Raw genomic sequence first — 26,943 nt, 5'->3', positions numbered from 1 at the left:
CCGCCTGCGCTGTACCATGGAGACCGCAGCTCTGGCTTACTGAGCATGCGCGGGTGAGCTGGGTCAGCTACTGCGCGGCTGCGCTGGAGGAAGAGGAGCTGCACGGCCCCAATGTGATTACCAACAATGCCTCTTCTGGGGGGCCACGCTCAGTGACGGGGGACATCAGAGCAGGGAGAGAGGCCTCAGTACAATCCTGAGACTTCCCTCTCTTTAGGTAAGCATCTCATTTTGTACCAGAGCTTCAGTTCAAGTACTCTTTAAATCAACACTTATGAAATGACTAGCTGGACGCTCGGCGTTGCCCGGGTATGTATTTGGCTGGTGTTGGCCCGCCCACTTTTCCTAACCATAACACACAATTACTTAATTACTTAAAGAGACACTGAAGCGAAAAAAAAATTACGATATTATGATTTGTATGTGTAGTACAGCTAAGAAATAAAACATTAAGATCAGATACATCAGTCTAATTGTTTCTAGTACAGGAAGAGTTAAACTCCAGTTGTTATCTCTCTACAAAAAAGCCATTAAGCTCTACGACTTTCAAAGTCGTGGAGAAGGCTGTCTTCTGACTTTTATTATCTCAACTATTTACTTTTTCTCTGCCAGAGGAGAGGTCATTAGTTCACAGACTGCTCTGAAATAATCATTTTGAATGCTGAGTGTTGTGTAATCTGCACATATTAGAGAATGATGCAATGTTAGAAAAAACACTATATACCTGAAAATAAAAATATGAGAATATTTTCTTTGCTGCTAATCTTCTAGTAATTATTCATAGTGCACAACCAATTCATCATATATTTTTTTTCGCTTCAGTGTCTCTTTAATGACCAAGATTGTGAGCTTTGCGGTCTTTGGCATCAATAATTTGAATTGAAATAAAATTAATCTGATTGGATGTGGCTCCACCCCTTTTCTGAATTTGAACCCCAATCACCCAATGGCCAAGTGTACCAGGTACAGGTGATTAACAGTGCAAGAGGCTTGTGCCATTAACAGTGCAAGAATGGCAGCAATTAAATATTACCCTTAAAAATCAATAGGTGGATTTTAATTGGCTTTTGTAGGCTCCACCCACCTTTCTGAATATTAATCCCAGTCACCCAGTGACCAACTGTGCAAAGTTTGAGAACCCTGCCATTACCAGTGTAAGAATGGCTGCTGTATACATTTTCACAATGAAATTTGTATTTGTCTCCGCCCACTGATTTCCTGACATTGTTCGGGTATGTATTTGGCTGGTGTTGGCTCCACCCACTTTTCCTAACCCTAACACACAATTACTCAATGACCAAGTTTGTGCGCTTTGCGGTCTTTGGCATCCATAACCTGCGTTAAAATGAAACAAATAAGATTGGCTGTTTGTGGCTCCACCCCCTTTTATCAATTCAAACCCCAATCACCCAATGATCAACTGTACCAGGTTTGAGGCTTGTGCCATTAACAGTGCAATAATGGCAGCAATGAAATACTCCCATGAAAAATCAATAGGTAATTTTTGATTGGCTTTTGTAGACTCCTCCCACGTTTCTGAATATTAATCCCAGTCACCCAGTAATTAACTGTGTAAAGTTTGAGAACCCTGCCATTAACAGTGTAAGAATGGCTGCAGTTTACATTTTCCCAGTAATATTTGTATTTGACTCCACCCACTTATGACCCGGCATTGCCTGATTATGTATTTGGCTGGTGTTGGCTCCGCCCACTTTCCTAACCCTAACACACAAATAATCAATTACTCAATTACCAAGTTTGTGGGCTTTGCGGTGTTTGGCATCAATAATTTGCATTGGAAAGAAACAAATCTAATTGGCTATTTGTGGCTCCACCCCCTTTCTGAAATTGAACCCCAGTCACCCAATGACCAACTGTACCAGGTTTGAGGCTTGTGCCATTAACAGTGCAAGAATGGCAGCAATGTAAATATTCTACTTGAAAATCAATAGGTGAATTATGATTGGCTTTTGTAGGCTCCACCCACTTTTCTGAATATTAACCCTAGTCACCCAACGACCAACTGTGCAAAGTTTGAGAACCCTACCATTAACAGTGTAAGAATGGCTGCAGTTTACATTTTCCCAGTGAAATTTGTATTTGTCTCCGCCCACTTATGACCCCGTGTTGCCCGCTTATGTATTTGGCTGGTGTTGGCTGTGCCCACTTTTCCTAATCCTCACACACAATTACTCAATTACTCAATTACCAAGTTTGTGAGCTTTGCAGTGTTTGACATCAATAATTTTCATTGGAATGAAACAAATCTGATTAGCTGTTTGTGGCTCCACCCCCTTTCTGAAATGGAACCCCAGTCACCCAATGATCAACTGTACCAGGTTTGAGGCTTGTGCCATTAACAGTGCAAGAATGGCAGCAATTACATATTCCCTTTGAAAATCAATAGGTGAATTTTGATTGGCTTTTATAGGCTCCACCCACTTTTCTGAATATTAATCCCAGTCACCCAGTAACCAACTGTGCAAAGTTTGAGAACCCTGCCATTAACAGTGTAAGAATGGCTGCAGTTTACATTTTCCAGTGAAATTTGTATTTGTCTCCGCCCCCTTTTTGGTTATGGGAATAAAAAGTATCCTATACTTTATACCAGGTAATGTACGATGTGTGTGCCAAATTTCATTCAAATCCGTTCAGTCATTTTTGCGTGATCGAGTAACAAACATCCAAACATCCGAACTTTCCCATTTATTATATTAGTAGGATTCTTCTGTCAAAGGCATTTACACCCTCCCCTTCCTGTTACACCGTACACAGGCAATACTCACAGATTGCACCTCGCTCCCGGTATCGATGACAAATCGGATATCCGGCAGGGAGAAAGACAATTCAGCCACGGAAAAGGTGAGGAAGACATGGCGTTCATAGTCACTGCGGGATGCTTCATACACGCTCTGCACAGAACTTCCACCAGAGGGCAGCAGAGACAGCGGCTGCAGAGACCCTAGGCTGGGGCTCAGCGACACAGACTCTGTGAGGAGGGCGGCCGAGCACCGCTGTACTTCCTGTGAGGGAAAAACAAATATCACCTTCCAAAACGTGAGGACACAAGTCATATCATTCTAATCCAACCACACCCACCTCCTCGCTGGCCAGAAATACCAGAACATCTCCAGGCTCGTTTTTGCGGTGGATATCCAGAACCATGTGACATGCCGCCATCACTCGGTCATGTGCCTGGGAGGGTCGGTACACCACACTTGCCATATGACCTCGGCTTGGGATGGAGACCACAGATGTTCCTGGTCCCAGGAAATCCACTAGACATTGCTGCAAAGATGGCAAAGTGATGACCACTAGTCGCAGGGCCGGTCTCTGCTGAACAACGTCCTTCAGCAGGCCAAGAAGGAGGTCAGTCGCTACCGTTCGCTCATCCACCTCATCTAGAATCACCACACCAGCTGACTGCATAAGTGGGCTCCAGGTCAGGTCTTGGAGAAGGAGAGAGTCCCAGCAGAACCTGCAAAAGAGAAGGAAAGGAACAAGAAATTAATCATCATGTAGGAAAGCAGAGGCGCCAAAAGAATAAAACCACAAAAATAAAAAAGGTTAAAAGTGCTAAGGAGGCTGTGGTGGACTTATCTCCTGCAAGTAGACACTAGAAACTGTCTATTTAAGTAGATATAAATGTTATTGGCATACTACAAAAAGGGGGGCTGCAATGCGTTTCACAAGTGTAAACGTGCTTCCTCAAGCAATAAAATATCGGAGCACACAACAGTAACGGGTCCGGGTGACACCAGGCGCCTCTGTGAGAAATGAATCATCAAGCTGACCAGTAATGGACCCTCTCCCACTCTAAACACAGGACAGTGGCCGGGACCACCTAAGCCCCGAACCTGAACATAACATGGTAGCCAAAACCACACAAGCCCCGATCCTGAACATACCATGGTGGTCGAGACCACACAAGCCCCGATCTTCAACATTCCATGGTGGCCGGGACCACTTAAGCCCCGACCTGAACATAACATGGTAGCCAAAACCACACAAGCCCCGATCCTGAACATACCATGGTGGCCGAGACCACACAAGCCCCGATCCTGAACATACCATGGTGGGGAGACCACACAAGCCCCGATCTTCAACATACCATGGTGGCCGAGACTACACAAGCCCCGATCTTCAACATTCCATGGTGGCCGGGACCACCTAAGCCCCGACCTGAACATAACATGGTAGCCAAAACCACACAAGCCCCGATCCTGAACATACCATGGTGGGGAGACCACACAAGCCCCGATCTTCAACATTCCATGGTGGCCGGGACCACCTAAGCCCCGACCTGAACATAACATGGTAGCCAAAACCACACAAGCCCCGATCCTGAACATACCATGGTGGCCGAGACCACACAAGCCCCGATCCTGAACATACCATGGTGGGGAGACCACACAAGCCCCAATCTTCAACATACCATGGTGGCCGAGACTACACAAGCCCCGATCCTGAACATAACATGGTGGCAGAGACCACACAAGCCCTGATCCTGAACATACCATGGTGGCCGTGACCACAAAAGCCCTGATCCTGAACATACCATGGTGGCCGTGACCACACAAGCCCTGATCCTAAACATACCATGGTGGCCGAGACCACACAAGCCCCGATCTTCAACATTCCACGTTGGCCGAGACCACACAAGCCCCGATCCTGAACATACCACGGTGGCCGAGACCACACAAGCCCCGATCCTACAAATACCATGGTGGCCGAGACCACACAAGGCACGATCCTGAACATACCATGGTGGCCGAGACCACACAAGCCCTGATCCTGAACATAACATGGTGGCTGAGACCACACAAGCCCTGATCCTGAACATACCATGGTGGCCGTGAGCACACAAGCCCTGATCCTGAACATACCATGGTGGCCGAGACCACACAAGCCCCGATCCTGAACATACCATGGTGGCCGAGACCACACAAGCCCCGATCCTGAACATTCCACGTTGGCCGAGACCACACAAGCCCCGATCCTGAACATAACATGGTGGCCGAGACCACACAAGCCCTGATCCTGAACATACCTCGGTGGCCAAGACCACACAAGTCCTGATCCTGAACATACCTCGGTGGCCAAGACTACACAAGCCCTGATCCTGAACATACCTCGGTGGCCAAGTCTACACAAGCCCTGATCCTGAACATACCTCGGTGGCCAAGACCACACAAGTCCTGATCCTGAACATACCTCGGTGGCCAAGACTACACAAGCCCCGATCCTAAACATACCACGGTGGCCGTGAACACACAAGGCCCGATCCTACACATACCATGGTGGCCAAGACCCTCCCTGTCACTAGCCTCCCTACCTCCTCTCCCTGTCACTGGCCTCCCCTCTCCCTGTCACTGGCCTCCCCTCTCCCTGTCACTGGCCTTCCCTCTCCCTGTCCTCCCTGCCTTCTCTCCATCACTGGTCTCCCTGCCTACCCTCCCTGTCACTGGCCTCCTTGCACCCTCCCTGCACCCTCCCTGTCACTAGTCTCCCTGCCTTCCCTCCCTGTCACTAGCCTCCCTTCCATCACTGTCACTGGCATTCCTGCCTCCCCACACCCTGCCTCCCATCACTGTCACTGGCATCCCTGCACCCTCCCTGCCTCTCCTCCGTCACTAACCTCCCTGCTTCCCGTCCCTGTTACTGGCCTCCCTTCCCTGTCACTGGCCTCCTTGCACCCTCCCTGCCTCCCCTTCCCTGTCTCCCCTCCCTGTCACTGGCCTTCCTACAGCCTCCCTGTCACTGGCCTCCCCTCCCTGTCCCCCCTGTCACTGGCCTCCATTTTATAGGTAGCCAATGAAGGGAGTGCAGGACTGGCGTTATGTGGCAGTGACGGGGTTGGTTGGTTAGCAGTCTGGCAGCAGTATTCTGTATCAGCTGTAGGCGGTACAAGACCTTTTTTGGAAGGCCAGTGTAGAGAGCATTGCAGTAGTCCAGTCGGGATGTGATGAAGGCATGGACTAAGGTTGGCAGATCTTCTGGGGGTATGAGGTGCTTGATTTTTGCAATGTTCTTCAGGTGAAAATAGGATGATTTCACCACAGCAGAGATTTGAGTTCTGAAGTGTATATTCCCATCAATTAGAACTCCCAGGCTACGCACATGATCAGAGCTGCGCAGATCCGTGCCTCCTATTCCCAGTGGTGAAGACTGCAAGTTAAGTTGTTTTGTTATCATGCTCTGCCCTCCTATCAGAAGGACTTCAGTTTTGTCTGCATTTAGTTTCAGCCAGTTGTCATTCATCCAGTTCTGTAGTTCACGTAAGCAGGCGTTTATAGTTGGAGTTGGGTCTGTCACACCAGGCTTGAAGGAAAGATAGTTGGGTGTCGTCCGCATAGCAGTGGTATGTCAGGCCATGTTTTTGGATTAGTTTTCCCAAGCGGTAACATGTAAATCGTGAAAAGCAGGGGAGAGAGGATTGAGCCCTGGGGCACCCCATACTTAAGTGATACAGGGGTGGACAGGAAGGGCCCCATAGACACTTTGTGGGTTCTGCCACTCAAGAAGGATTGGAACCACTGAAGAACTATGCCATCAATGCCGCAGTATTCCTGTAGCCTGTTTATCAAGATGTCATGGTCAACTGTATCAAAGGCTGCAGAAAGGTCTAGCAGTATGAGGATCGAGCACTCTCCTCTGTCTCTTGCCATGAGCAGGTGGTTGCATATTTGGATGAGGGCAGTTTTAGTGCTGTGGTGTTTCCTGAAGCCAGACTGGAATGGGTCATAATTGTTGTTTTGTAGGATTCTGGCTTCTAGCTGGAGGTCAGGGCTGTGGAGTCGGAACAAAAATCCTCCAACTCCTCAGGTTAGGATTCCACTGACTCCGACTCCTCTAATTTGCATATTACAATCTTATTGATTGAAAGTAACATAAAACGCATCGCTTAACTGCCAACGCTTAGGAATTTTAAAAGACAACTGAAGTGAGAGGGATATGGAGGCTGCCATATTTATTCCCTTTTAAACAATACCAGTTGCCTGGCTGTCCTGCTGATCTTCTGCCTCTAATACTTTCAGTCATAGACTTAGACCTCGTTCACATCATGCGCGCTGTGGTGCACATTTGGAAGCACGTATTACGTGGTAACATGCAAGAGAGGCAGAAGGGTATAGACAGCACTTCTGCCGTTCACAATAAATGCGCTGCGCAGCAGTACGATGCGCTATGATGTGCTTGTGTACTGCTGCATGCATTCTGCCCGCAAGCGCAGAGCTGACCCATTCACTGTCAATGGATGGGATCAGCAGTGCAGCGGGTAGCAGCGCGGATGGCGTGCGATCGTACACGTTGCGTTCCGATCGCATGGCCATCTGCGCTGCAAAGATGTGAGCGAGGCCTAAAACTAGTCCTTGGTAAGAGTACTTGTAAAAGGTACAGGCAGGAAAAAAGAACATGGATCAGGCCCTAGGCAATGTAACTGTGGGTACATGTAAGAGTGATGTGCAGGTACTCTGCAGGGGAATGAGGGGATTCTTCCTCTATTACACATTCTTCATGCACAATCTGAACATAGATCAGGCCCTAGGCAATGTAACTGTGGGTACATGTAAGAGTGATGTGCAGGTACTCTGCAGGAGAATGAGGAGATTCTTCCTCTATTACACATTCTTCATGCACAATATGATCATGGATCAGGCCCTAGGCAGTGTGACTGTGGGTACATGTAAGAGTGATGTGCAGGTACTCTGCAGGGGAATAAGGAGATTCTTCCTCTATTACACATTCTTCATGCACAATCTGAACATGGATCAGGCCCTAGGCAATGTAACTGTGGGTACATGTAAGAATGATGTGCAGGTACTCTGCAGGAGAATGAGGGGATTCTTCCTCTATTACACATTCTTCATGCACAATATGATCATGGATCAGGCCCTAGGCAATGTGACTGTGGGTACATATAAGAGTGATGTGCAGGTACTCTGCAGGGGAATGAGGAGATTCTTCCTCTATTACACATTCTTCATGCACAATCTGAACACGGATCAGGCCCTAGGCAATGTAACTGTGGGTACATGTAAGAGTGATGTGCAGGTACTCTGCAGAAGAATGAGAGGATTCTTCCTCTATCACACATTCTTCATGCACAATCTGAACATGGATCAGGCCCTAGGCAATGTAACTGTGGGTACATGTAAGAGTGATTTGCAGGTACTCTGCAGGAGAATGAGGGGATTCTTCCTCTATTACACATTCTTCATGCACAATCTGAACATCTATCAGGCCCTAGGCAATGTAACTGATGGTACATGTAAGAGTGATGTGCAGGTACTCTGCAGGGGAATGAGGGGATTCTTCCTCTATTACACATTCTTCATGCACAATCTGAACATGGATCAGGCCCTAGGCAATGTGACTGTGGGTACATGTAAGAGTGATGTGCAGGTACTCTGCAGGGGAATGAGGGGAGTCTTCCTCTATTACACATTCTTCATGTACAATCTGAACATGGATCAGGCCCTAGGCAATGTAACTGTGGGTACATGTAAGAGTGATGTGCAGGTACTCTGCAGGAGAATGAGGAGATTCTTCCTTTATTACACATTCTTCATGCACAATCTGAACATGGATCAGGCCCTAGGCAATGTAACTGTGAGTACATGTAAGAGTGATGTGCAGGTACTCTGCAGGGGAATGAGGGGATTCCTCCTCTATTACACATTCGTCATGCACAATCTGAACATGGATCAGGCCCTAGGCAATGTAACTGTGAGTACATGTAAGAGTGATGTGCGGGTACTCTGCAGGGGAATGAGGAGATTCTTCCTTTATTACACATTCTTCATGCACAATCTGAACATGGATCAGGCCCTAGGCAATGTAACTGTGGGTACATGTAAGAGTGATGTGCAGGTACTCTGCAGGGGAATAAGGAGATTCTTCTTCTATTAGACCTGGTCCACACTAGGTCCGGAAACGTATCCGTGGCTGCGTTTTTCAAACCTGATGAAAAACGGAGTCCCGGATACGAATGTTCAAAATAGCAGCCAGCCACACCCAAGTAAAAAACGGATCCGTCTGCGTTTGCGGGGATCCGTTTTCAAAACCTGAACGGAAGGTCCGGATCTGCTGCATTTTCACGCAATGGATCAGGACCACGGATACACGCAGGGGTAGTGAAAAGCAATGAGAAAACGCATCTCCAGCTCCACAGGCAAAAAACTGATGTGAAAACGGATAGCCTGAGCTTTATGATTGGCCCAAAAAAATCCTCCCACTCCTTCCTAATGATAGAGACGTTTTCTGTCAGGGAAAAACTGAACGGAAACTGATGCAAAACTGATGCACTTTCATCAGTTTGCAGTACGGTGGGTACTTCCCCTAATCTTCCCCTGATCCGGACTGCAGTGTCCGTCCTGCAACTGTGTCTAGTGTGGACCCAGCCTAACACATTCTTCATGCACAATCTGAACACGGATCAGGCCCTAGGCAATGTAAGTGTGGGTACATGTAAGAGTGATGTGCAGGTACTCTGCAGGGGAATGAGGGGATTCTTCCTCTATTACACATTCTTCATGCACAATCTGAACATGGATCAGGCCCTAGGCAATGTAACTGTGAGTACATGTAAGAGTGATGTGCAGGTACTCTGCAGGGGAATGAGGAGATTCTTCCTCTATTACACATTCTTCATGCACAATCTGAACATCTATCAGGCCCTAGGCAATGTAACTGTGGGTACATGTAAGAGTGATGTGCAGGTACTCTGCAGGGGAATGGGGGGATTCTTCCTCTATTACACATTCTTCATGCACAATCTGAACATCTATCAGGCCCTAGGCAATGTAACTGTGGGTACATGTAAGAGTGATGTGCAGGTACTCTGCAGGGGAATGAGGGGATTCTTCCTCTATTACACATTCTTCATGTACAATCTGAACATGGATCAGGCCCTAGGCAATGTAACTGTGGGTACATATAAGAGTGATGTGCAGGTACTCTGCAGGGGAATGAGGAGATTCTTCCACTATTACACATTCTTCATGCACAATCTGAACATGGATCAGGCCCTAGGCAATGTAACTGTGGGTACATGTAAGAATGATGTGCAGGTACTCTGCAGGGGAATGAGGAGATTCTTCCTCTATTACACATTCTTCATGCACAATCTGAACATGGATCAGGCTCTAGGCAATGTAAGTGTGGGTACATGTAAGAATGATGTGCAGGTACTCTGCAGGGGAATGAGGAGATTCTTCCTCTATTACACATTCTTCATGCACAATCTGAACATGGATCAGGCCCTAGGCAATGTGACTGTGGGTTCATGTAAGAGTGTTGTGCAGGTACTCTGCAGGAGAATGAGGGGATTCCTCCTCTATTACACATTCTTCATGTACAATCTGAACATGGATCAGGCTCTAGGCAATGTAACTGTGGGTACATGTAAGAGTAATGTGCAGGTACTCTGCAGGGGAATGAGGGGATTCTTCCTCTATTACACATTCTTCATGCACAATCTGAACATCTATCAGGCCCTAGGCAATGTAACTGATGGTACATGTAAGAGTGATGTGCAGGTACTATGCAGGAGAATGAGGAGATTCTTCCTCTATTACACATTCTTCATGTACAATCTGAACATGGATCAGGCTCTAGGCAATGTAACTGTGGGTACATGTAAGAGTAATGTGCAGGTACTCTGCAGGGGAATGATGGGATTCTTCCTCTATTACACATTCTTCATGCACAATCTGAACATGGATCAGGCCCTAGGCAATGTGACTGTGGGTACATGTAAAAGTGATGTGCAGGTACTCTGCAGGAGAATGAGGAGATTCTTCCTTTATTACACATTCTTCATGCACAATCTGAACATGGATCAGGCCCTAGGCAGTGTAACTGTGGGTACATGTAAGAGTGATGTGCAGGTACTCTGCAGGAGAATGAGGGGATTCCTCCTCTATTACACATTCTTCATGCACAATCTGAACATGGATCAGGCCCTAGGCAATGTAACTGTGGGTACATGTAAGAGTGATGTGCAGGTACTCTGCAGGGGAATGAGGAGATTCTTCCTCTATTACACATTCTTCATGCACAATCTGAACATCTATCAGGCCCTAGGCAATGTAACTGATGGTACATGTAAGAGTGATGTGCAGGTACTCTGCAGGGGAATGAGGGGATTCTTCCTCTATTACACATTCTTCATGCACAATCTGAACATGGATCAGGCCCTAGGCAATGTGACTGTGGGTACATGTAAGAGTGATGTGCAGGTACTCTGCAGGGGAATGAGGGGAGTCTTCCTCTATTACACATTCTTCATGTACAATCTGAACATGGCTCAGGCCCTAGGCAATGTAACTGTGGGTACATGTAAGAGTGATTTGCAGGTACTCTGCAGGAGAATGAGGGGATTCTTCCTCTATTACACATTCTTCATGCACAATCTGAACATCTATCAGGCCCTAGGCAATGTAACTGATGGTACATGTAAGAGTGATGTGCAGGTACTCTGCAGGGGAATGAGGGGATTCTTCCTCTATTACACATTCTTCATGCACAATCTGAACATGGATCAGGCCCTAGGCAATGTGACTGTGGGTACATGTAAGAGTAATGTGCAGGTACTCTGCAGGGGAATGATGGGATTCTTCCTTTATTGCACATTCTTCATGCACAATCTGAACATGGATCAGGCCCTAGGCAATGTAACTGTGAGTACATGTAAGAGTGATGTGCAGGTACTCTGCAGGGGAATGAGGGGATTCCTCCTCTATTACACATTCGTCATGCACAATCTGAACATGGATCAGGCCCTAGGCAATGTAACTGTGAGTACATGTAAGAGTGATGTGCGGGTACTCTGCAGGGGAATGAGGAGATTCTTCCTTTATTACACATTCTTCATGCACAATCTGAACATGGATCAGGCCCTAGGCAATGTAACTGTGGGTACATGTAAGAGTGATGTGCAGGTACTCTGCAGGGGAATAAGGAGATTCTTCTTCTATTAGACCTGGTCCACACTAGGTCCGGAAACGTATCCGTGGCTGCGTTTTTCAAACCTGATGAAAAACGGAGTCCCGGATACTAATGTTCAAAATAGCAGCCAGCCACACCCAAGTAAAAAACGGATCCGTCTGCGTTTGCGGGGATCCGTTTTCAAAACCTGAACGGAAGGTCCGGATCTGCTGCATTTTCACGCAATGGATCAGGACCACGGATACACGCAGGGGTAGTGAAAAGCAATGAGAAAACGCATCTCCAGCTCCACAGGCAAAAAACTGATGTGAAAACGGATAGCCTGAGCTTTATGATTGGCCCAAAAAAATCCTCCCACTCCTTCCTAATGATAGAGACGTTTTCTGTCAGGGAAAAACTGAACGGAAACTGATGCAAAACTGATGCACTTTCATCAGTTTGCAGTACGGTGGTACTTCCCCCTGATCCGGACTGCAGTGTCCGTCCTGCAACTGTGTCTAGTGTGGACCCAGCCTAACACATTCTTCATGCACAATCTGAACACGGATCAGGCCCTAGGCAATGTAAGTGTGGGTACATGTAAGAGTGATGTGCAGGTACTCTGCAGGGGAATGAGGGGATTCTTCCTCTATTACACATTCTTCATGCACAATCTGAACATGGATCAGGCCCTAGGCAATGTAACTGTGGGTACATGTAAGAGTGATGTGCAGGTACTCTGCAGGGGAATGAGGGGATTCTTCCTCTATTACACATTCTTCATGCACAATCTGAACATGGATCAGGCCCTAGGCAATGTAACTGTGGGTACATGTAAGAGTGATGTGCAGGTACTCTGCAGGGGAATGAGGGGATTCTTCCTCTATTACACATTCTTCATGTACAATCTGAACATGGATCAGGCCCTAGGCAATGTAACTGTGGGTACATATAAGAGTGATGTGCAGGTACTCTGCAGGGGAATGAGGAGATTCTTCCACTATTACACATTCTTCATGCACAATCTGAACATGGATCAGGCCCTAGGCAATGTAACTGTGGGTACATGTAAGAATGATGTGCAGGTACTCTGCAGGGGAATGAGGAGATTCTTCCTCTATTACACATTCTTCATGCACAATCTGAACATGGATCAGGCTCTAGGCAATGTAAGTGTGGGTACATGTAAGAATGATGTGCAGGTACTCTGCAGGGGAATGAGGAGATTCTTCCTCTATTACACATTCTTCATGCACAATCTGAACATGGATCAGGCCCTAGGCAATGTGACTGTGGGTTCATGTAAGAGTGTTGTGCAGGTACTCTGCAGGAGAATGAGGGGATTCCTCCTCTATTACACATTCTTCATGTACAATCTGAACATGGATCAGGCTCTAGGCAATGTAACTGTGGGTACATGTAAGAGTAATGTGCAGGTACTCTGCAGGGGAATGAGGGGATTCTTCCTCTATTACACATTCTTCATGCACAATCTGAACATCTATCAGGCCCTAGGCAATGTAACTGATGGTACATGTAAGAGTGATGTGCAGGTACTCTGCAGGAGAATGAGGAGATTCTTCCTCTATTACACATTCTTCATGTACAATCTGAACATGGATCAGGCTCTAGGCAATGTAACTGTGGGTACATGTAAGAGTAATGTGCAGGTACTCTGCAGGGGAATGATGGGATTCTTCCTCTATTACACATTCTTCATGCACAATCTGAACATGGATCAGGCCCTAGGCAATGTGACTGTGGGTACATGTAAAAGTGATGTGCAGGTACTCTGCAGGAGAATGAGGAGATTCTTCCTTTATTACACATTCTTCATGCACAATCTGAACATGGATCAGGCCCTAGGCAGTGTAACTGTGGGTACATGTAAGAGTGATGTGCAGGTACTCTGCAGGAGAATGAGGGGATTCCTCCTCTATTACACATTCTTCATGCACAATCTGAACATGGATCAGGCCCTAGGCAATGTAACTGTGGGTACATGTAAGAGTGATGTGCAGGTACTCTGCAGGGGAATGAGGAGATTCTTCCTCTATTACACATTCTTCATGCACAATCTGAACATAGATCAGGCCCTAGGCAATGTAACTGTGGGTACATGTAAGAGTGATGTCCAGGTACTCTGCAGGGGAATGAGGGGATTCTTCCTTTATTACACATTCTTCATGCACAATCTGAACATGGATCATGCCCTAGGCAATGTAACTGTGGGTACATGTAAGAGTGATGTGCAGGTACTCTGCAGGGGAATGAGGGGATTCTTCCTTTATTACACATTCTTCATGCACAATCTGAACATGGATCAGACACTAGGCAATGTAACTGTGGGTACATATAAGAGTGATGTGCAGGTACTCTGCAGGGGAATGAGGAGATTCTTCCTCTATTACACATTCTTCATGCACAATATGATCATGGATCAGGCCCTAGGCAATGTGACTGTGGGTACATGTAAGAGTGATGTGCAGGTACTCTGCAGGAGAATGAGGAGATTCTTCCTCTATTACACATTCTTCATGCACAATCTGAACATGGATCAGGCCCTAGGCAATGTAACTGTGGGTACATGTAAGAGTGATGTGCAGGTACTCTGCAGGAGAATGAGGGGATTCCTCCTCTATTACACATTCTTCATGCACAATCTGAACATGGATCAGGCCCTAGGCAATGTGACTTTGGGCACATGTAAGAGTGATGTGCAGGTACTCTGCAGAAGAATGAGAGGATTCTTCCTCTATTACACATTCCTCATGCACAATCTGAACATGGATCAGGTCCTAGGTAATGTAACTGTGGGTACATGTAAGAGTGATGTGCAGGTACTCTGCAGGAGAATGAGGGGATTCCTCCTCTATTACACATTCTTCATGCACAATCTGAACATGGATCAGGCCCTAGGCAATGTGACTTTGGGCACATGTAAGAGTGATGTGCAGGTACTCTGCAGGAGAATGAGGAGATTCTTCCTCTATTACACATTCTTCATGCACAATCTGAACATGGATCAGGCCCTAGGCAATGTAACTGTGGGTACATGTAAGAGTGATGTGCAGGTACTCTGCAGAAGAATGAGGGGATTCTTCCTCTATCACACATTCTTCGTGCACAATCTGAACAAGTTTTATCGGTGACAGACAACACCTCTGTGTTCAATGTGCACAGCATTCTCAGTGGATTCCCTGCAGCTCTGTGGGGAGTGCATATGTAGTGTCTAGTACTACTGTGTAAGAAAGTAAACCTGAGACAGATGAAATTAAAGTTTTATACATACCTGGGGCTTCCTCCAGCGCCCTTCAGGCTAATCAGTCCCTCGTTGTCCTCCTCCACCACCTGGATCTTCTGCTATGAGCCCAGGTACTTGAGCCAGTCTTGTTTAGTTTGCATGCAAACACTTCGCCGCCGAGAGCGTACTACACCTGCGCAGCACTATTGCACAGATGCAGAATGTTCCTGGCTGTGGGAGCGGCATGCGGCCGGACAGCGCTGACTGGCTGAATTACCAGGACTCATAGCAGAAGATTCATTGTCACCAAACCACCCCAAAGGGAGTGCATAAATTTGCATAAATCAGCATCAGTGCAGAATTATTTCCATCTCATTGACCATCTCTATTAGTGACACAGCTACACATCAGGCTTTATTCTTACAGCATAGATGTTATTTAGTATATATAAAAGATTCCTGTGTACACATCCTATATACAGTGTGATGCGAAAGTTTAGGCAACTTTGTTAATTGTCGTGCTTTCCCTGTATAAAACGTTGGTTGTTATGATAAAAAATGTCAGTTAAATATATATAGGAGACACACACAGTGATATTTGCGAAGTGAAATGAAGTTTATTGGATTTACAGAAAGTGCTCAATAATTGTTTAAACAATATTAGGCAGGTGCATACATTTGGGCACTGTTGTCATTGTATTGATTCCAATACCTTTAGAACTAATTATTGGAACTCAAATTGGCTTGGTAAGCTCAGTGACCACTGACCTACATACACAGGTGAATCCAATTATAAGAAATAGTATTTAAGGGGGTCAGTTGTAAGTTTTCCTCCTCTTTTAATTTTCTATGAAGATTAGCAACATGGGAGTTTCAAAACAACTCTCACATGACCTGAAGACAAAGATTGTTCACCATCATGGTTTAGGGAAAGGATACAGAAGGCTGTCTCAGAGATTTCAGCTGTCTGTTTCCACAGTTAGGAACATATTGAGGAAATGGACGACCACAGGCTCAGTTCAAGTTAAGGCTTGAAGTGGCAGACCAAGCAAAACCTGAGATAAACAGATGTGATGAATGGTGAGAACAGTCAGAGTCAACCCACAGACCAGCACCAAAGACCTACAACATCATGTTGCTGCAGATGGAGTCACTGTGCATCCTTCAACCATCCTGCGCACTTTACACAAGGAGATGCTGTATGAGAGTGATGCAGAGGAAGCCTTTTCTCCACCCACAGCAGAAACAGAGCCGCTTGAGGTATGCTAAAAGCACATTTGGATGAGCCAGCTTCATTCTGGAATAAGGTGCTGTGGACTGATGAGTTATTTGGGCGTAACAAGGGGCGTTATGCATGGAGGAAAAAGAACACAGCATTCCAAGAAAAACACCTGCTACCTACAGTAAAATATGGTGGTGGTTCCATCATGCTGTGGGGCTGTGTGGCCAGTGCAGGGACTGGGAATCTTGTCAAAGTTGAGGGACGCATGGATTCCCTCAATGTTTTTTAAAGAGGAATGGTCCAAAATACCTTCAACCAGAATCCAGACTCTCATTGGAATGTACAGGAAGCATTTAGAGGCTGTAATTTCTGCAGGAGGAGGATCTACTAAATATTGATTTCATTTCTTTTTTGTGGTGCCCAAATGTATGCACCTGCCTCATTTTATTTAAACAATTATTGCGCACTTTCTGTAAATCCAATAAACTTCATTTCACTTCTCAAATATCCCTGTGTGTGTCTCCTATATGATATATTTATATCACTGTGTGTGTCTCCTATAGGATATATTTATATCACTGTGTGTGTCTCCTATAGGATATATTTATATCACTGTGTGTGCCTCCTATAGGATATATTTATATCACTGTGTGTGCCTCCTATAGGATATATTTATATCACTGTGTGTGTCTCCTATAGGATATATTTATATCACTGTGTGTGTCTCCTATAGGATATATTTATATCACTGTGTGTGTCTCCTATAGGATATATTTATATCACTGTGTGTGTCTCCTATAGGATATATTTATATCACTGTGTGTGTCTCCTATAGGATATATTTATATCACTGTGTGTGTCTCCTATAGGATATATTTATATCACTGTGTGTGTCTCCTATAGGATATATTTATATCACTGTGTGTGTCTCCTATAGGATATATTTATATCACTGTGTGTGTCTCCTATAGGATATATTTATATCACTGTGTGTGTCTCCTATAGGATATATTTATATCACTGTGTGTGTCTCCTATAGGATATATTTATATCACTGTGTGTGTCTCCTATAGGATATATTTATATCACTGTGTGTGTCTCCTATATGATATATTTATATCACTGTGTGTGTCTCCTATAGGATATATTTATATCACTGTGTGTGTCTCCTATAGGATATATTTATATCACTGTGTGTGCCTCCTATAGGATATATTTATATCACTGTGTGTGCCTCCTATAGGATATATTTATATCACTGTGTGTGTCTCCTATAGGATATATTTATATCACTGTGTGTGTCTCCTATAGGATATATTTATATCACTGTGTGTGTCTCCTATAGGATATATTTATATCACTGTGTGTGTCTCCTATAGGATATATTTATATCACTGTGTGTGTCTCCTATAGGATATATTTATATCACTGTGTGTGTCTCCTATAGGATATATTTATATCACTGTGTGTGTCTCCTATAGGATATATTTATATCACTGTGTGTGTCTCCTATAGGATATATTTATATCACTGTGTGTGTCTCCTATAGGATATATTTATATCACTGTGTGTGTCTCCTATAGGATATATTTATATCACTGTGTGTGTCTCCTATATGATATATTTATATCACTGTGTGTGTCTCCTATATGATATATTTATATCACTGTGTGTGTCTCCTATAGGATATATTTATATCACTGTGTGTGTCTCCTATAGGATATATTTATATCACTGTGTGTGTCTCCTATAGGATATATTTATATCACTGTGTGTGTCTCCTATAGGATATATTTATATCACTGTGTGTGCCTCCTATAGGATATATTTATATCACTGTGTGTGCCTCCTATAGGATATATTTATATCACTGTGTGTGTCTCCTATAGGATATATTTATATCACTGTGTGTGCCTCCTATAGGATATATTTATATCACTGTGTGTGCCTCCTATAGGATATATTTATATCACTGTGTGTGTCTCCTATAGGATATATTTATATCACTGTGTGTGTCTCCTATAGGATATATTTATATCACTGTGCGTGTCTCCTATAGGATATATTTATATCACTGTGCGTGTCTCCTATAGGATATATTTATATCACTGTGCGTGTCTCCTATAGGATATATTTATATCACTGTGCGTGTCTCCTATAGGATATATTTATATCACTGTGTGTGTCTCCTATAGGATATATTTATATCACTGTGTGTGTCTCCTATAGGATATATTTATATCACTGTGTGTGTCTCCTATAGGATATATTTATATCACTGTGTGTGTCTCCTATAGGATATATTTATATCACTGTGTGTGTCTCCTATAGGATATATTTATATCACTGTGTGTGCCTCCTATATGATATATTTATATCACTGTGTGTGTCTCCTATAGGATATATTTATATCACTGTGTGTGTCTCCTATAGGATATATTTATATCACTGTGTGTGTCGCCTATAGGATATATTTATATCACTGTGTGTGTCTCCTATAGGATATAATTATATCACTGTGTGTGTCTCCTATAGGATATATTTATATCACTGTGTGTGTCTCCTATAGGATATATTTATATCACTGTGTGTGTCTCCTATAGGATATATTTATATCACTGTGTGTGTCTCCTATAGGATATATTTATATCACTGTGTGTGTCTCCTATAGGATATATTTATATCACTGTGTGTGTCTCCTATAGGATATATTTATATCACTGTGTGTGTCTCCTATAGGATATAATTATATCACTGTGTGTGTCTCCTATAGGATATAATTATATCACTGTGTGTGTCTCCTATAGGATATATTTATATCACTGTGTGTGTCTCCTGTATGATATATTCATATCACTGTGTGTGTCTCCTATATGATATATTTAACTGACATTTATTATTGTAACAACCAACGGTTTACACAGGAAAATCATGACAATTAACAAGGTTGCCCAAACTTTCTCATCCCACTGTACACTTACAATCAGATCTGTATATCTGACTTTAAAAATACGGGGACTGCTTTATTGAAGCAGCACAAGTAACTCATTTTGATTGGTTTATTTCATTTTTGTGGACTAAGCACAGCTATTACTGTATATATAAAATTATTTTTAATGACTTATCTGAGAATAGAACGTTTTATCACATTTTCTATTTGAATTACAGTTACAAATTCATTAGGAGTCGGAGTATTTTTTCCCAACTCTGACTCCACAGCCCTGCTGGAGGTATACAGCTTTTTCAATGACCTTTCCCAGAAAGGGGAGGTTAGAGACAGGTCTGTAGCTGGTCATTGCATCTGGGTCCAGGGAGGGTTTTTTGAGGAGAGGCCTGATGATTGCTTCCTTCAGTAAAGCAGGAAATATCCCTGATTGAAAGGAACAGTTAACAATTTTGAGGAATACCGCTACCAGTACAAACAGGGTATTTCAACATGAATTGTGTTGGGCCCGGAACCAATACTGATTACATCACACAGTTTACTGGCCAGTAAGCTGCATGCTTGTTCCTCAAGGCTTTAGGTCAGACTGGGAACAGCAATTACGTGTGTTTGTGTCACTGCAGGAACACTTTATCTGATGAGGAGTGCTGGTGCGAGCTCTGGACTCTGATGTCATCATGGAAGATAAGCAGATTTATACATCTCCAGCTATTATTTAACCAGACGCCCGTTATGATCTCACGCCTCCTCTGTGTGACACGGCCGGCTTGTGTCAGCTGCACCTTGGACTGTAATAAACGTGGCGGAGATGCGGTGTCATCTTCTCCACTCCCTGTCCAATTATCTGCACTATAATCACTGGCTGAAGAGTCCCATCAGGGCAGACAAACCGGAAAATACACAACAAGCTGAACTCTGTACGCTCTACTCATCCAACGCTTAGAGACTAAGGATGCTGAGTCATGATTCTGCCCTTGTGTGTCCAACTAGAAGCTACTTCACCAATGCAACAGCTAGAACAGATCACTGAGATCACTATAAGAACCAATCACTGAGTAGAATCCACCAAGGTACTGATCTCACCTACCCCCAACACTGTCCACATGGGACACACCACACTGATACCTCAGATACTCCTCACACAGAGACCTCTGAGGTCCATCACTGATCTCCTCACATACAGGAGACACCGTATAACACAAACACCTCCAACACTGTCCACATGGGACACACCACACTAATACCTCAGATACTCCTCACACAGAGACCACTGAGGTCCTCCTCCTGATCGCCACACATACAGGAGACACCGTATAACACAAACACCCCCAACACTGACCACATGCGACACACCACACTGACACCTCAGATACTCCTCACACAGAGACCACTGAATTCCATCACTGATCTCCTCACATACAGGAGACACCGTATAACACAAACACCCCCAACACAGTCCACATGGGGACACACCGCACTGATACCTCAGATTCTCCTCACACAGTGACCACTGAGGTCCATCACTGATCTCCTCACATACAGGAGACACCGTATAACACAAACACCCCCAACACTGTCCACATGGGACACACCACACTGATACCTCAGATACTCCTCACACAGAGACCACTGAGGTCCTCCTCCTGATCGCCTCACATACAGGAGACACCGTATAACACAAACACCCCCAACACTGACCACATGCGACACACCACACTGACACCTCAGATACTCCTCACACAGAGACCACTGAGATCCATCACTGATCTCCTCACATACAGGAGACACCTTATAACACAAACACTCCCCAAACACTGTCCACATGGGACACACCACACTGATACCTCAGATACTCCTCACACAGAGACCACTGAGGTCCATCACTGATCTCCTCACATACAGGAGACACCGTATAACACAAACACCCCCAACACTGTCCACAAGGGACACACCACACTGATACCTCAGATACTCCTCACACAGAGACCACTGAGGTCCTCCTCCTGATCGCCTCCCATACAGGAGACACCGTATAACACAAACACTCCTGACACTGTCCACATGGGACACACCACACTGATACCTCAGATACTCCTCACACAGAGACCACTGAGGTCCATCACTGATCTCCTCACATACAGGAGACACCGTATAACACAAACACTCCCAACACTGTCCACATGGGACACATCACACTGATACCTCAGATACTCCTTACACAGAGACCACTGAGGTCCTCCTCCTGATCTCCTCACATACAGGAGACACCGTATAACACAAACACTCCCAACACTGTCCACATGGGACACACCACACTGATACCTCAGATACTCCTCACACAGAGACCACTGAGGTCCATCACTGATCTCCTCACATACAGGAGACACTGTATAACACAAACACCCCCAACACTGACCACATGGGGACACACCGCACTGATACCTCAGATTCTCCTCACACAGTGACCACTGAGGTCCATCACTGATCTCCTCACATACAGGAGACACCGTATAACACAAACATCCCCAACACTGTCCACATGGGACACACCACACTGATACCTCAGATACTCCTCACACAGAGACCACTGAGGTCCTCCTCCTGATCTTCTCACATACAGGACACACCGTATAACACAAACACTCCCAACACTGTCCACATGGGACACACCACACTGATACCTCAGATACGCTTCACACAGAGACCACTGAGTTCCATCACTGATCTCCTCACATACAGAAGACACCGTATAACACAAACACTCCCAACACTGTCCACATGGGACACACCACACTGATACCTCAGATACGCTTCACACAGAGACCACTGAGTTCCATCACTGATCTCCTCACATACAGAAGACACCATATCCCACAAACACTCCCTACACTGTCCACATGGGACACACCACACTGATACCTCGGATCTCAGTGGTCTGTGTGAGGAGTATCTGAGGTATCAGTGTGGTGTGTCCCATGTGGACAGTGTTGGGAGTGTTTGTGTTATAATGTGTCTCCTGTATGTGAGGAGATCAGTGATGGACCTCAGTGGTCTCTGTGTGAGGAGTATCTATCACTGATCTCCTGACATACAGGAGACACCGTATAACACAAACACTCCCAACACTGTCCACATGGGGACACACCACACTGATACCTCAGATACTCCTCACACAGAAACCACTGAGGTCCATCACTGATCTCCTCACATACAGGAGACACTGTATAACACAAACACCCAACACTGTCCACATGGGACACACCACACTGATACCTCAGATACTCCTCACACAGAGACCGCTAAGGTCCATCACTGATCTCCTCACATACAGGAGACACCGTATAACAAAAACATCCCTAACACTGTCCACATGGGACACATCACACTGATACCTCAGATACTCCTCACACAGAGACCTCTGAGGTCCATCACTGATCTCCTCACATACAGGAGACACCGTATAACACAAACACCTCCAACACTGTCCACATGGGACACACCACACTAATACCTCAGATACTCCTCACACAGAGACCACTGAGGTCCTCCTCCTGATCTCTTCACATACAGGAGACACCGTATAACACAAACACTCCCAACACTGACCACATGGGACACACCACACTGATACCTCAGATACTCCTCACACAGAGACCACTGAGGTCCATCACTGATCTCCTCACATACAGGAGACACCGTATAACAAAAACATCCTCAACACTGTCCACATGGGACACACCACACTGATACCTCAGATACTCCTCACACAGAGACCACTGAGGTCCATCACTGATCTCCTCACATACAGGAGACACCGTATAACACAAACATCCCCAACACTGTCCACATGGGACACACCACACTGATACCTCAGATACTCCTCACACAGAGACCACCGAGGTCCTCCTCCTGATCTCCTCACATACAGGAGACACCGTATAACACAAACACTCCCAACACTGACCACGTGGGGACACACCACACTGATACCTCAGATACTCCTCACACAGAGACCACTGAGGTCCATTATTATTATTATTTATTTATATAGCGCCAACACATTCCGCAGCGCTTTACAAAGCACAATAAGACGACAAGGGGAACATAGATACAACTAACAAATGTACATCACTGATCTCCTCACATACAGGAGACACCGTATAACACAAACACCCCCAACACTGTCCACATGGGACACACCACACTGATACCTCAGATACTCCTCACACAGAGACCAGAGAGACCATCTTTCGCAGGAACCACTGCTCACCTCAGTATAGTATTAGCTGTGGTACAGTCTTCATGGGGTACGGAGTACCCGATTTCATGCCCCAGGTTAAGGTCCATCTCATCGGCAACTCTGAGAGCCAAGCTGAAGGCCGCGGCCGCGTGTGGTTGGGAGCAGGTAACGGAACCTTCACTGTACTGCTGGGAAAGTGCGAACTCTGTGCACCACTGCGGCACCTGCCAGACACAAACCCAAATCAGTACACAGAGCATGAAGGTGGAAATCCAACAGAAGTGTTGTTATATCTCCAAACACACACACCAGGAGCAGTGCCACCATATACACCAATACACACACCAGGAGCACACCATATACACCAATACACACACCAGGAGCACGCCATATACACCAACACACACACCAGGAGCAGTGCTGCCATATACACCAATACACACACCAGGAGCACACCATATACTCCAGTACACACCAGGAGCAGTGCCACCATATACACCTATACACACACACACACCAGGAGCAGTGCCACCATATACACCAATACACACACCGGGAGCACACCATATACTCCAGTACACACCATATACTCCATTACACACACCAGGAGCACACCATATACTCCATTACACACACCAGGAGCACACCATATACTCCAGTACACACCAGGAGCAGTGCCACCATATACACCAATACACACACCAGGAGCACGCCATATACACCAACACACACACACCAGGAGCACGCCATATACACCAACACACAAACACCAGGAGCACGCCATATACACCAACACACACACCAGGAGCAGTGCTGCCATATACACCAATACACACACCAGGAGCACACCATATACTCCAGTACACACCAGGAGCAGTGCCACCATATACACACCAGGAGCAGTGCCACCATATACACCAATACACACACCAGGAGCAGTGCCACCATATACACCAATACACACACCAGGAGCACACCATATACTCCAGTACACACCAGGAGCAGTGCCACCATATACACACCAGGAGCAGTGCCACCATATACACCAATACACACACCAGGAGCAGTGCCACCATATACACCAATACACACACCGGGAGCACACCATATACTCCAGTACACACCATATACTCCAGTACACACCAGGAGCAGTGCCACCATATAATCCATTACACACACCGGGAGCACACCATATACTCCAGTACACACCAGGAGCACACCATATACTCCAGTACACACCAGGAGCAGTGCCACCATATACTCCATTACACACACCGGGAGCACACCATATACTCCAGTACACACCAGGAGCACACTATATACTCCAGTACACACCAGGAGCACACTATATACTCCAGTACACACCAGGAGCACACCATATACTCCAGTACACACCATATACTCCAGTACACACCATATACTCCAGTACACACCATATACTCCAGTACACACCATATACTCCAGTACACACCATATACTCCAGTACACACCATATACTCCAGTACACACCATATACTCCAGTACACACCATATACTCCAGTACACACCAGGAGCAGTGCCACCATATACTCCCATTACACACCATATACTCCATTACACACACCAGGAGCACACCATATACTCCAGTACACACCAGGAGCAGTGCCACCATATACACACCAGGAGCAGTGCCACCATATACACCAATACACACACCAGGAGCAGTGCCACCATATACACCAATACACACACCGGGAGCACACCATATACTCCAGTACACACCATATACTCCAGTACACACCAGGAGCAGTGCCACCATATAATCCATTACACACACCGGGAGCACACCATATACTCCAGTACACACCAGGAGCACACCATATACTCCAGTACACACCAGGAGCAGTGCCACCATATACTCCATTACACACACCGGGAGCACACCATATACTCCAGTACACACCAGGAGCACACTATATACTCCAGTACACACCAGGAGCACACTATATACTCCAGTACACACCAGGAGCACACCATATACTCCAGTACACACCATATACTCCAGTACACACCATATACTCCAGTACACACCATATACTCCAGTACACACCATATACTCCAGTACACACCATATACTCCAGTACACACCATATACTCCAGTACACACCATATACTCCAGTACACACCATATACTCCAGTACACACCATATACTCCAGTACCCACCATATACTCCAGTACCCACCATATACTCCAGTACCCACCATATACTCCAGTACCCACCATATACTCCAGTACACACCATATACTTGTAACGATTGTGGAACTTTCTCCGTGATCAGCTCACAACGCGTGCGCTGACACGGCGGAAATCCTCCACAAGCGTATATTTGCAGGCACCCAGCAAAAGGTGCTACGTACCTGTAGAGGGAAATTCCTGTTGGCAGATGGCGCTGGGGAGTGCAGAGGAACCAATCCTCTGTACCTCCACAAGTGCCAGACAGGAATTGTACGAAGCGCAGAACGCAATCGCAAGAGAGGCGATTGCGAATGAGATTGAGCAAAGGGACAGGTTGTATGTGTGTGCGCCAATCCAGTCGCCACCCCGCGACCGCGCACACACAACAGCAGATATGAAATAGGAACGCGATCGCGAGAGGTGCGATCGCCAGACGTGACACAAGGCAGATCAGAATAGAATACGAGGGTAGCAAAGGCACAGCAAATAATACAATAAGGAGATACGGAAAATAACAAATGCTAGCTAACCGCGAACACCGCACTCATTCGCAACAGTGCACGCGGTTATGCGCGGTCTCCACGTGATAAGCACAATAGAGACAAGCATGCCTAACTAACCATCGACAGACAAACATGAAACAGAGGACGCGAGCACTTGCTTAACGGTTACCTCACCGAGCCTCCAGCAAGCGTAGCAGACAAGACAGACACACGAAAACAGGGACAAGCGAGAGATAGGATCCAAAGCACTAGCGAAAAGTGGCTAGCGCGATCCAGGTACAGAGTAGCAGAACAGAAGGATCCCCAGCGCTAGCGAAAAGTAGCTAGCGCGATCCCAGAAGACAGAACAGAAGGATCCCCAGCGCTAGCGAAAAGTAGCTAGCGCGATCTCAGGAGACAGAACAGAAGAGATAGCTGGTAGCAACCGCTGCACCAGCTATACTCCAAGAACAGAGATCAGAACCATTTCCTGTCAACCACCTTTGGGACAGGATAATGGCAACAGGCAAGACAAGACAGAACAGGCAATACAGATAATACAACCTGACTGGGCTAGAAGGGGAGCCTAAAGCAACCCCCAGGAATTAACTATACTAGATAGCAATGGCTGACACTCCAGCAGTGTCCATCAGGAACAGACCATGGAA

At 45.7% G+C, this 26,943-nt stretch overlaps 1 protein-coding gene across 2 annotated transcripts in view; it reads right to left on the bottom strand.

Moving 5' to 3' along the window:
- Positions 1–26,943, bottom strand: part of DQX1 (DEAQ-box RNA dependent ATPase 1) — a 90,886-nt gene that overhangs the window by 56,907 nt on the left and 7,036 nt on the right. For both annotated transcript variants that reach the window (XM_068273646.1, XM_068273649.1), the window contains exons 3-5: positions 23,608–23,801; positions 3,100–3,478; positions 2,787–3,023 (exon numbers count right to left, since the gene is read on the bottom strand). In XM_068273646.1, the coding sequence (XP_068129747.1) occupies positions 2,787–3,023; positions 3,100–3,478; positions 23,608–23,801 (810 nt within the window). The remainder of the gene's footprint in view (positions 1–2,786; positions 3,024–3,099; positions 3,479–23,607; positions 23,802–26,943) is intronic.

This window comes from Hyperolius riggenbachi, chromosome 1 (assembly GCF_040937935.1).
Source record: "Hyperolius riggenbachi isolate aHypRig1 chromosome 1, aHypRig1.pri, whole genome shotgun sequence".
Classification (NCBI taxonomy): Eukaryota; Metazoa; Chordata; class Amphibia; order Anura; family Hyperoliidae; genus Hyperolius; species Hyperolius riggenbachi.
This window is presented reverse-complemented; position numbering and strand designations above follow the sequence as displayed.